The 12,892-nt window shown below is 52.5% G+C and overlaps 1 protein-coding gene across 1 annotated transcript in view; it reads right to left on the bottom strand.

The window, feature by feature from the left end:
- Window positions 1-6,360: 6,360 nt before the first annotated feature.
- Window positions 6,361-12,892, bottom strand: part of A1CF (APOBEC1 complementation factor) — a gene marked incomplete at its 3' end in the record, with an annotated part of 35,489 nt that continues 28,957 nt past the window's right edge. The window contains exons 9-10 of the mRNA XM_054398723.1: window positions 8,191-8,327; window positions 6,361-6,494 (exon numbers count right to left, since the gene is read on the bottom strand). Coding sequence (XP_054254698.1) covers window positions 6,361-6,494; window positions 8,191-8,327 — 271 coding nt within the window. The remainder of the gene's footprint in view (window positions 6,495-8,190; window positions 8,328-12,892) is intronic.

The raw sequence follows: 12,892 nt of genomic DNA, 5'->3' as shown, positions 1-12,892 counted from the left end.
TCACTGCAGCCTCCTCTCAGGGAGCTGTAGAGAGCAATGAGGTCTCCCTCAGCTCCTCGTTTTTAGTAGTTTTTTGTGGGTTGTTTTTGTTTTTCTTTTCTTGTTTTATTTATAGGTGGGTTTATTTTTTTAGGGGGGGGTTTTTTTGGTTTTTGTGTTTATTGTATTTTTTTTTATAAAGTTATGGTGTGTTTTTTGTTTAGTTTTAATTAGTTATTAATAATGTTGTTTTGATTATTTATGTTTTGGTTTATATAGTGGGGGGGGGGGGGGGGGGATTTTGTTATTATGTGCTTGTGTATTAAAAAAAATTACCCACCATGGTAGCCTGTTTTTTTTTGTAAATATTAATTTATATAATTTATATAATTTTAATCCAATTAGTTCTCATATTTATGGGGTAATTAGGGGGGGGGGTTTTAAAAATTTAATTTGTGAATAATTATAATTTGATTAATTCATTGGGGGGGGGTGGGGCAGGGGGTGAGGTTATATTATAAATAGTTAAAAAAAATAAATTAAAAAAGTTATTATAAAAAAAAAAAATAAACCATAAAAATAGGATAAAAAAAAATTTATAAAAAAAAAATACAATATAGGGTAGGTTCTCAAACATATCTGTTTTTTTTCTCTGCTAGGTTTGTAACGACAAAGCTTTAAATCTAGTTTAAAGTTCTAAAAATAACGGTAAAATGTTTAAAAAAAAAAAAAAAAAATTTTAACCACCACAACACCCCCCCCCCCCCCCCCTTCACCCTGACCGCAAAGCTCCTCCCTCCCCAGCCCTCTTCTCCAGACCCTTCCCCAGCTCTCTGGCCCTTCTCTGCACCTGCTCCAGCCCTCAGTGTCCTTCTGTCAGTGAGAAGGCTCCAAAACTGAACCCAGCACTCAAGATGCAGTCTCACCTCTGCCACATCATTAAGATAATTTAGTTCAGGTAAATAGTTCAGGGCTGGCATTTTCCCTCCCAGTTAAAAGTCACAGAAATCTGTGAAATTGTTGCATTTCCCCACCTGCTATTTTGTGAACACACTGCTTGAAGAAACCCCTCCCCTTACCCCACTCCCCCTTCCCCTGCCCTTGAATGTTTTCCCCTCAGGCATTGATTTTCTGAGCTCAGAGGATGTTTGCAGTGCTCTGAGCACATCCTTTACCTGGATGGCCCCAGAGCAGCAGCTCTACCCTGTCCTTTTCCAGGGCTGGCTCTGAGCTGCTGGGTAAGGAGGCTCCTGGGAGCAGAGTGTGCTGAGCAGCCTGTTTCCAGGCTCTAGCCTGGGAAGCAGGTGACACACATAAAATGCTTGAATGAAGAACAAATTGACCAGAGGGGGGGAAAAATAAATATTAATTTGCACTTGAAGAGAAAAGGCTTCTGGGTTTGTTGGCTTTGCTCAGTGCACAGAGCTGGTCTGTGCTACAGGAGTGTGGCCAGCAGGGCCAGGGAGGGGATTCTCCCCCTCTCCTGAGACCCCACCTGGAGCTCTGGGTCCAGGTCTGGAGGCCCTAGGCCAGGAAGGCTCTGGAGGGGCTGGAAGGGGTCCAGAGAAGGGCCAGGAGGAGGAGCAGAGGGCTGGAGCTGCTCTGCTCTGCAGACAGCCTGAGAGAGTTGGGGTTGTGCAGGCTGGAGAGGAGAAGGCTCCCAGGAGACCTTCTGGTGGCCTTGCAGCATCTGCAGGGGGCTCCAAGAAAGCTGGGGAGGGACTTTGGAGGGTGTGAGGGAGGGAGAGGAGTGGGGGGGATGGAGCAAAAGTAGAAGTGGGGAGCTTGAGATTGACTGTGAGGAAGAAGTTGTTGGCCAGGAGGGTGGTGAGAGCCTGGCAGAGGTTGCCCAGGGAGGTGGTGGAAGCCTCATCCCTGGAGGTGTTTGCAGCCAGGCTGGAGGTGGCTGTGAGCAACCTGCTGGAGTGTGAGGTGTCCCTGCCCATGGCAGGGGGTTGGGACTGGCTGAGCCTTGAGCTCCCTTCCAACCCTGACAGTTCTGTGGTTCTACTGCATGGCACGAGGAGGGGCAAGAGAATGAAGTCAGGTAGGAGTAGTTTTTGGAGGTTTCCTGAAGAAAATACAGCTCTGAGCCCTTCCCAACCAAAACAGATGGCAGCCAACCTTAGGGAGCAGCCAAACTCCCTCTGGGTGGGGTATTGGGGAGGAGATATTTAGTAAATGGGACATTTGTTTATTTACTTATTTATTTATTTCCCCCTCCCCCCCTATCAGTTTCTGTTGGAAAATGTGGTTTCAAGACTTCAAACTATTCCATGGGAAAATGTTCCCTCTGCTGATTTCAAATGAATCATTGGGAAAACAAACATCACTCAGAGCTGCTTTGTCTGAAGGCAGAGCACAGCAGCTCCTGGGGCAGACCACAAGATTTGGTTGTGAAAGAAGCAAGCCCAAGGCCACAGCTGGGAAGAGCAGCCTGAGTGCCCAATGGCTTTGCTGGAGCAGGCTCTGCTGCCAAGCTACCATCTTCCAGGGTCTGGAATCTCTGCTTGAGCAGCTGGGCAATGGGATTAGCTCAAGGTCAGTCAGAGCTGAGGTCCTGGTCAGGGTGGGGAGGGAGATATTGGGAGCATGTAGCCCTGTTGAAGATGTGACCCTAAGATTGTGAGTATTTGGAGACTCCCAAAGTCTGCCTGGATGTGTTCCTAGGTGATCCTGTTCTGGCAGGGGTTTGGGCTCAGTGATCTTCAGAGGTCCCATCCAGTCCTCACCATTCTGTGATCCTGCTGTGGCAGCTCAAACTGTCTTCTTTGCATCAGCAAAGGGAGGTGCAACTTGGAGTTGAGAAGAAAAGAATCAGGGAACCCCAGCATGGAGGGGCTAGAAGGGACCTCTGGAGACCACCCAGCCCAAGCCCCTGCTCCAGCAGGGCACCCACAGCAGCTTGCCCAGCAGCACAATGCCCAAGGAGGGGTGTGGCAGTTTAGGCTGGGTGCCCCCTGCCACTGCCGCATGAGATACACCTCTGGTGTCCCGGGTGCCCACCCACAGGGGTGGACACAGGAAACGGCGTATTTCTACCCATAAATCCTGCACCCTATAAGGCCATCTGCAAAGTCATTCTCTTCCTCTTTCTTCCCTCTCTGCTCCCATGGGAGATGTCCTCTCTTATCGGGTAATGCCGGGGGAGTATCCTCAAGGCCTCTTAGGCCTGTCTAGGCCTAATGCCAGGAGGAGAATGGAGGGGGGGCAGTCTCAGACCTGGCCAGCCTGAGACTTGCCTAGCAGCGGGAGGGGGAAGAAAGAGCCCTGGGGGGTTTGGGTTTACCCTCAGGTGGGAAGAAGGGAAGGATTGGGAAGCCTTTGGGAATTCTGTGAGGGGTTCTGTACGCTTTGGGATACTCTTTGTCACTATGGTTTGTAGTTCTCTGTAGCTTCACCAATTGGTTTTTTTTTTTTTTTTTCCATTTAAACTTTCCATCACTCTCCAATCCGTTTGTGTGAGTCTCATTCTTTTGTCCCTTTCGGGGCAAGAGAGGATCTGTCTGGCCCCAAACCAGCACAAGGGGTTGGAAGCTCTCCACACCAGGAGACTCCACAACCTCTCTGGGCAGCCTGCTCCAGCCCTCCAGCACCCTCACCCCAAACAACTTTCTCCTCCTGCTCAGCTCCAACCTCCTGCCTTCCACTTTCTGCCCCTTGCCCCTTGGCCTGGCCCTGGGCACCACTCAGCAGAGCCTGGCCCCAGCCTCTTGCCCCCTCCCCACAGCTCCTTTAGCTCTTGCTGAGCATTGCTCAGCTGCCCTCTGGGGCTGCTCTTCTGCAGGCTCTCAGCCCCAGGGCTCTCAGCCTTTGCTCCTCCCAGAGCTGCTCCAGGCCCCTCAGCAGCTTTGCAGCCTGCCCTGGACTCTCTCCAGCAGTTCTCTGTCTCTGGAACTGGGCAGCCCAGGTCCTTCTCCACGGAGCTGCTTCCCAGCAGGTCCCCCCTCCCCTGTGCTGCTGCAGGAGGTTGTTCCTTCCCAGGGGCAGGACCCTACCCTTGCCCTTGCTGAACTGCATGAGGAACTCCATGGGGCTGCTTTTCTCCAGGTTCTCAGCCTTTGCTCCTCACAGAGCTGCTCCAGCCCCCAGTCTGTCATTTAAAGCCTGTCTGCCACTATCAGAAGAGAAATCTTCTGCTTCCTGGGGCTGAGCTGGGCCTCAGCAAGCCCTGCTCAAGGAGCAGCCTGTGCTGGCAGACCAAAACTTTAATGTATGTCAATCAGTCGAGTTTCCAGGGAACATAAATCAGGTTGGATGAAAGTAAAAAGAGAGGTTCTAATTAAGCAGTAAGTGGAGGCTGGGTTCAGTAGAGGGCCCGTGTGGTTTCCATGCTGCAGCAGCAGCCTGCACAAGCCAGACAGATTGATTTTCCTGTGGCTTTTGTGGACTCCTGTGGCAGGAAGCCGGATAGATTTGTTTTGGGGTTTTTTTTTGGGGGTGGGGGGAGGTTGTGTTGGGTTTTTTTTTTTTGTTTGTTTTAAATCCATCCTTGAGACACTCCAAACAAGTCAGGAGCAGTGACTAATGCATTCCTGGTGTGCAGCTTTGGCATCTGCTGCTCCCACTACATCATGCTGGAGAGCAGAGTCAAGGTCGTGCCTCTGAGCTGGGATCAGAGCCTCACTTCCCAGGATCACAGCCTCACAGCCATTAGGGTTGAAAGGGACCTCATCCAATCCAAGACCCCCTTCCAGAGCAGAGTCACCCAGGGCAGTCTGCACAGGAACACATCCAGGTGGCTTTTGAATGTCTCCAGGGAAGGAGACTCCACAACCTCTCTGGGCAGCCTGCTCCAGGCCTCCAGCACCCTCACACCAAAGAAGTTTCTCCTCATACTGAGCTGAAATCTTCTCTGTTCCACTTTGTCTCCATTGTTCCTTATTGCTGAGCACCCCCCAACAGAGCCTGGCCCCCTCCCCTTGCCCCCCAGCCCTCAGCTACTGACAGACATTGATCAGATCCCTCTCAGCCTTCTCCTCTCCACACTAAACACCCCCAGGGCTCTCAGGCTCTCTCCACAGGGGAGATGCTCAAGTCCCCAACTCCTCCTCCTGCCTCTCCCTTGGCCTCTCTCCAGCAGCTCTCTGTCTCTCCTGACCTGGGGAGCCCAGACCTGGACACAGGATTGCAGCTGTGCTCTCAGCAGGGCAGAGCAGAGGGGCAGCAGAACCTCCCCAGCCCTGCTGGCCACACTTTGCTTGCTGCCCCCAGGACCCCCTTGGCTCTCCTGGCCACAAGGGCACTTTGCTGTGCCATGCAGAACTTGCTGCCCACCAGCACTCCAAGCTCTTTCTCCATGGAGCTGCTCTCCAGCAGGGCAGCTCCTAACCTGTCCTGGTGCCTGTTGTTATCCCTCCCCAGATGTAGGTCCCTGGTTTCCAGGCTTGTGTCATTTCTTTGGTGGATGAAGGCCAAAAGATGGTTCAAAAGGAGCTGGGGGGTGCTCAGGGAGGATGGATGGACCACACCCCAACCATCTGGGCACCTCTGCAGTGAGGAACAGCTACTAGTAGCAGCAGCCAGGCTGCAGCCAGTAGGTCCATGCAGGGCACTCCCCCCAGGTGTGGCACTGAGGATGCCAGTTCTGGATCCTGCATCCTGTCTTGGGCTCCCAGTTGAAGGAGGCAGCCACAAACTGGAAGGAAAGGAGGGAAACTGAATAAGCAGGATGAGGCCCTGAGTGGTGGGAAGTACCCATCCCTGGACCCAGGAAAACTGAGTCTGTGGCACTGACCCTGCTGGCAGGTGGGTCAGAGCAGAGACCTCCCCACAGCTGCCTCCAGCATGAGCTGCTCTGTGCTGTGCACAGCATAACTTGGCAGCTAAATGACTGCACAGGCAGGGAAGATGACATCTAAGCCAAGGCAGAGCAGGACAGGGGAAGACCACCACCAGCTCTGTCCTCAGTGGCCAGAAACAGGATCACTTCTGACATCCACAAGAAAGCAGCAGTGGGGGAAATAATATTCCAGGACACCTTCAGCATACAGAGCTTCCCTATTCAGTCTGGAGAGGAGAAGGCTCCCAGGAGACCTTCTGGTGGCCTTGCAGCATCTGCAGGGGGCTCCAAGAAAGCTGGGGAGGGACTTTGGAGGGTGTGAGGGAGGGATAGGAGTGGGGGGGATGGAGCAAAAGTAGAAGTGGGGAGCTTGAGATTGGCTGTGAGGAAGAAGTTGTTGGCCAGGAGGGTGGTGAGAGCCTGGCAGAGGTTGCCCAGGGAGGTGGTGGAAGCCTCATCCCTGGAGGTGTTTGCAGCCAGGCTGGAGGTGGCTGTGAGCAACCTGCTGGAGTGTGAGGTGTCCCTGCCCATGGCAGGGGGGTTGGGACTGGCTGAGCCTTGAGCTCCCTTCCAACCCTGACAATTCTATGACTCTATACCTGGAAAAGCTGGCACTGCAGGAGGCACCTCAGCTGCCTCGGTGGGGATGCCCAGGGCCTGCAGGGTGTACTCCGCGGCGTAGGTTTTGGCTTCGTCGATGTAGGCACTGAGCTTGGGTGGTGTGAAGGGATGTCTGTGGGGACAGCAAAAGGTTAGCTTGGGGGAAGCTGAGAGGAAAAGAGAAAAAAAGGAAGTTATTTCAGAGTGTCAGCATGGTGAGGGCTGGAAGGTCCCCCTGCTCCAGCAGGGCACCCACAGCAGCTTGCCCAGCAGCACAATGCCCAGGGGGGGTTGGAAGCTCTCCACACCAGGAGACTCCACAACCTCTCTGGGCAGCCTGCTCCAGCCCTCCAGCACCCTCACAACAAACAACTTTCTCCTCCTGCTCAGCTCCAACCTCCTGCCTTCCACTTTCTGCCCCTTGCCCCTTGACCTGGCCCTGGGCACCACTCAGCAGAGCCTGGCCCCAGCCTCTTGCCCCCTGCCCACAGCTCCTTTAGCTCTTGCTGAGCATTGCTCAGCTGCCCTCTGGGGCTGCTCTTCTGCAGGCTCTCAGCCCCAGGGCTCTCAGCCTTTGCTCCTCCCAGAGCTGCTCCAGGCCCCTCAGCAGCTTTGCAGCCTGCCCTGGGCTCTCTCCAGCACTTCCCTGTCTCTGGAACTGGGCAGCCCAGAACTGCACACAGTGCTTCAGTTATGTCCTCAGTAGGGCCAAATAGAGGAGGAGGAGAACCTTCCTCAACCTGCTTCCCACACTCTTCTCCATGCCCACCAGCACACCATTTGCCTTCTTGGCCATGAGGGAACCTTCCTGGCTCATGGGGAACTGATTGTCCCCCAGCACTCCCAGGTCCATTCTCTGCAGAGCTACTTCCCATCAGCTCCCCCCCTGCCCCATCCTGGTGCAAGGAAGCCTGCTGCAGGCTGGGTTGTTATTTTTTTTCTTTCTTTCCAACAGACAGCAACAAAATTTTCTTTAGGTCAGAAACGTTTGGAATCATCTTTGGAAGCTGAATTATCAGCACCCTCCTTCAAGCTGTTTTCTTTCCCCCACAAGAGCCTAATGCATACTTCAGTTTTGTCCTCACAAGCACCTGATTATTTCTAGCTGGCTGTAATCTTGGCACCACCAGGGAGAGAGCACCCAGCACTCCTGAGGTCCCTAGCAGGCTGCTGGAGCTTGTGGGTGGTTGCTTTGGAGTTTTCTTTTTTTGGTCTCCCTGCTATATCTATTAAAAAAGGGCAAAGAGGAAGGTGTGCAAAGGGCAAAGAGGAAGCTGTGCAAAGGGGAAAGAGGAAGCTGTGTATCTTGAGAAGAGATGATACCTCAAATGCCATTGAATGAAATAATCACAGAATCACATGAACCAGGTTGGAAAAGACTTTGGAGACCATCAAGTCCAACCTATCCCCCAGCACCAATCAACTAACCAATCAACTAACCCATGACACCAAGTGCCTCACTCAGGCTCTTTTTAAACACTTCCAAGGAGGGTGACTCCACCACCTCCCCAGGCAGCACATCCCAAGGGCCAATCTCTCTGTCTGGCAAGAATTTCTTCCTCCCATCCAGCCCAAACCTCCCCTGGCACAGCTTGAGGCTGTGTCCTCTCCTTCTGTCCCTGGTGTCTGGGAGCAGAGCCCAACCCCCACCTGGCTACAACCTCCCTGCAGGTAGTTGTAGAGAGCAATGAGGTCTGCCCTGAGCCTCCTCTTCTGCAGGCTGAACACCCCCAGCTCCCTCAGCCTCTCCTCACAGGGCTGTGCCCCAGCCCCCTCCCCAGCCTTGTGCCCCAGCCCCCTCCCCAGCCCTGTGCCAGGCAGTGACATACATGGTGGGGTTCTGGCTGGCCAGGGCTGGGATGGTGACTTTGTAGAGGAAGAGCTGCCTCTGGTCTTGGCCAATGGCAGAGTGGAGCTGGTAAACAGGCTGGCCCCAGTTGTTTTTCTGGCAGATTTCTTCTAGGATCTAGAAAGGAGAAAAGGGATTTGGGGGGGCAGGTTAGTTTCACAGACTCCTTTGGGTTGGAGGAGAGCTTTAGCAGCATCGAGGCTAACTGGTACCCCAGCACTGCTAAACCATCTCCTCAGCGCCACATCAAATGGCTTTGAAACACCTTCAGGGAGGGGATGGGGATTCAGTCATGTCCCTCTGCAGCCTGCTCCTTCACACCCAGCTCCAGCCCCTGTACTGCTCACCCTCCTCCCTTCCAAAGGGGAGGTTGTGGCACCTTCCTCGAGGCTTAGTTAAAAAAATATCTATAGGGCAGACCAGAGGCTGTGTGCACCTTGAAGACTCATCTGAGTGTTTCAAACATCAAACAAAAAAAAAAATCCCTCAAATTCCTGCAGTCAATTATTCTTAGAATCACAGAATCACAGAATCATAGCATCACAGATTGGTCTGGGTTGGAAGGGAGCTCCAAAGCTCAGCCAGCCCAACCCCTCTGCACTCAGCAGGGACATCCTCCACTAGATCAGGTTGCCCACAGCCCTCTCCAGCCTCCCCTTGAAGATCTCCAGGCATGGAGCCTCAACCACCTCCCTGGGCAACCTCTTGCAGTGTTCCAGCAGCCTCCTGCTGCAGAACTTGTTCCTCACATCCAATCTCAATCTGCTCTGCTCTACTTTGAAGCCATTGCCCCTGGTCCTGTCCCTGCAGGCCTTTGGGAACAGTCCCTCTGCAGCCTCCTTGTAGCCCTTCAGGTCCTGGCAGGCTGCTCTGAGGTCTCCTTGGAGCCTTCTGCATGCTGAACACCCCCAGCTCCCTCAGACCGTCCCCATAGCAGAGCTGCTCCAACCCCCTGAGCATTCTCATGGCCTCCTCTGGACCCTCTCCATCAGCTCCAGGTCCTTCCTGCAGAGAGGGCTCCAGACCTGCATCCAGTGCTCCAGGTGAGGTCTGGAGTCCTGTTAAATTGGCTGGCTTTGTCCTGATCATCTGTTTTACTCTTTCATCCATGTGATTTGCTTTGAATTCTTCCCCCAACCAGAAGCTCTCCAGCTCCTGCACTGCTCAGCTTCCTCCCTTCCAAAGGGGTTCTTGGTGCCACCTTCCTGGAGGTTCAGTTAAAAAAATATATATAGGGCAGACCAGAGGCTGTGTGCAACTTGAAGATTCATCTAAATGCTTCAGACATTAAAAAATTCCTTGAATCTCTGCACTTAATTATTCACATAATCATAGAATCACAGAATCACAGAATGTTTTGGTTTGGAAGGAAGCTCCAAAGCTCATCCAGGCCAAGCCCTCTGCACTCAGCAGGGACATCCTCCACCAGATCAGGTTGCCCACAGCCCTCTCCAGCCTCCCCTTGAAGATCTCCAGGCATGGAGCCTCAACCACCTCCCTGGGCAACCTGTTGAAGTGTTCCACTACTCTCCTGGTGCAGAACTTGCCCTGTTCATTTGGCTGTCTTTGCCCCTTTGCTGGTTATCTGTTTTTATCCTTTTATCAGTCTAATTTGCTTTGAATTCCACCTTCCCCAACCAGAAGCTCTATCTCTGCTTTTCAGCACGGTGCTAAAAGCCACCAAGGTCACATTCATCTTCACTGCTCTGATGGGGAAAATCCAAACAGTTCTCTTGTCATTAAAAAAGAGAGAAAAGAAGAATGGGAAAAAAAAACAAAAAAGAGATGGAAAGGGCTGTTTCTATCCAATTAATTACCTGGCCTTCAGCAGGTGAGTTCTGCTTCCAGTTTGAAAGAGAAGAGCTGAACCATGTTGTCCCCCCAGCCTTGGTACAGCTGAAGCCCAGATGATTAGGAAGCACTGCCCAGAGGTGCTCTGGCTTTGGCTTCACATCCCCCACTCTCTTGGTTTGAGTGAACAGAGAGCAGTTTCACCCCTCCCCAAAGGAGTAAAACAAAATCACTCCACAGAACTGGAGAGTTTGAATAGAAATACTGCCCACAAACATATCCAGGAATACAAACCACTCAAATTCCTATTCAACCTCAGCCCTGTTCTCCAACCTGGCCTTACCAAAACCTCACCAGGCCAACACCTTCCAAAACCTTTCAGGCTCTGGATGATCCTTGAGGTCCCTTCCAACCCTGACAATTCTATGATTCTATGTTTCTCTGCAAGGGGAAAGGATTTGCCCTAAGAGCTGGACCCTCAGAACCTCGAGGACTTTGTTCTCCTCAGCCCTCAGCCATCCATCTGGATCCCAACCCTGCACACAGGACTACATCAAAAGCCTCCTGGAGAAACCAAAGTTCCGGGCTGGGCTGGGCAGTGCAGGAACCCAACCCTTCTTCCCCAGAAATGATTTTAGAGCTGACATCTTTTCCTCTGGGTGTGCATTTATCCCCTGGTGGAGCCCCAGGGGTGGCATCCTATGGCATCAGACTAGGTGAGAGTTTCTTCCTGCTCAGTGCTTTAATCTAGCCATAACTGGAAGTCACCTTGCACCCATGGGTGTTCATGAAAGCTGTCCTTTGAGGGAGAAAGGACACCATAGGGCAGATGCTTGTTGCAAGATGCAACTAGTGGCATTTTAGGTCTTTTTTTGCTGTCTTTGGAGGTGAAAGAATGGATTTGGTTATCAAATCTCCAGTGCAGATTCAAGCATTGAGGTGCTGGAGCAGATACAGGGAAGGACAAGAAAGCTGGTGAAGGGCCTAGAGCATAAGTCCCAAGGGCCTCTTGCTGGCCAGTCTTTGAAACAGGCCAAAGTCTGTCCACCAGAAGTCCCAAGTGGCAGATCTGCTGCACCCCTCTTTCCTTCTCCAGCAGCTGAGAACTCATTCTGTGATGGCTGTGCCCAAGATGGTCCCCAAGTGGTACATCACCCTCAAGCCCTTCTCTGTTCACAAACAGTAGGTCCAAGCAGGACCCTTCCCTAGCTGACTTCACCACCAGGTGTGTCAGGACATTCATCTCACTGTCTCTTCTTCTATCCCACCCTTCCTGAGCTTCCTAGTGAGCAAGCTCAGGAGGTGTGGGACAGAAGAGCAGAGAGTGAGAGGGATTGGGAACTGTTACACAACAGAGTGCAGAGAGTGGTGGTCAGTGGTGCCAAGGCCACCTGGAGAGCTGGGACCAGTGGAGTGCCCCAGGGATCAGTGCTGGGTCTGGTCCTGTTCAACATCTTCAGCAATGACACTGACGAAGGGACAGACAGACAGACAGACAGACAGACGGGGTCTGCTCTGTAGGTTTGCTGATGGTACCAAACTGGGAGGCTTGGCTGAGACACCTGAAGGCTGTGAGGCCATTCAGAGACTTGGACAGGCTGAGAGCTGGGCAGAGAGGAACTGCATGCAATATTCCAGCTGTGGCCTCAGCAGGGCAGAGCAGCAGGGGAGGAGAACCTCCCTGGCTCTGCTGGCCACACTCTGCTGCATGCAGCCCAGGACCCCCTTGGCCTTCTTGGCCCCCAGGGCACATTGCTGTGCCAGGCAGAACTTGCTGCCCCCCAGCACTGCCAGCTCCTTCTGCTTGGGGCTGCTCTCCAGCAGATCCCCTCCCAACCTGTCCTGCTGCAGTTTATTCTTTCTCCCCAGCTGCAGGACTCTGCACTCATCCTTGGCCCTGCCACCTTCTTGTAGTCCCAGCTTCTGCCTGCCTGTTCTCACAGGTGCTCCTGTGGTTTCTAATCCATCACCCTTGCATCTTTGCTACCACCTGGGTCTCCATTCCCTACTTCCACTGACAGCCTTCCCTAGCCCCTCACCCTTCAAACAGCAGAGTGCTGCCCTTGGGCTTATTTCCAGCCAGCCCAGTTTTGTGCCCTTCCCCTTTCTAAGCTCTTTCAGTGGGTCCTGCCAGCTCCTGGGCTGAGATCCTTCTACGCTTTTCAGACAGATGTATCTCATCTACTGCCAGCATGCCTGGTGTCCTGGTAATCAACCCATGATTAAAGAACCCAAAGTCCTGCCAGAGACACCAGGCTTGGAGCCAGACATTGATTTTCTGGCTCTTCCTCTTCATTCCCTCATCACACCCCACAGCAGGGGGGATAGAGGAGAACACTGCTTGAGCTCCCAATCCCTTAACCACTTGTCCTCAGGCCCTGAAGTCTCTCTTCATTGCCTCTGGACTTCTTGTCTTCACTTCATCACTGACAGTGGTGATTAGCAGTGGACCTGCTAGTGTTGGGTAGGATGATAGAGATCACTGCATGAGCTCCTGATCCCTTAACCATTTATCTTAAGGCCCTGAGGTCTCTCTTTGTCACTGCTCCATCACTGCCTGCCTGAAGGATCAGCAATGGACTTGGGAGTGTTAGGTAGGAGGAACAAAGGAGAACACTGCTTGAGCTCCTGATGCCTTAGCCACTTGTCCTAAGCCCCCAAAGTCTCTCTTTGTCTTTATTTCATCACTGCCTACCTGAAGGATCAGCAATGGACTTGGCAGTGTTGGGTAAGGGGATAGAGTCTCTCTTTGTCACTGCTTCATCACTGTGTACACTCCTTGAGCTCCTGATGCCTTAGCCACTTGTCCTAAGGCCCTGAGGTCTCTCTTTGTCACTACTCCATCACTGCCTACGTGAAAACTCAACAGTGGTGATTAGCAGTGGACTTGG

Source organism: Indicator indicator, unplaced genomic scaffold, assembly GCF_027791375.1.
Source record: "Indicator indicator isolate 239-I01 unplaced genomic scaffold, UM_Iind_1.1 iindUn_scaffold_92, whole genome shotgun sequence".
Taxonomy (NCBI): domain Eukaryota; kingdom Metazoa; phylum Chordata; class Aves; order Piciformes; family Indicatoridae; genus Indicator; species Indicator indicator.
Note: the sequence above shows the minus strand (reverse complement) of the source record. Positions and strands in the feature narration are given on the sequence as shown.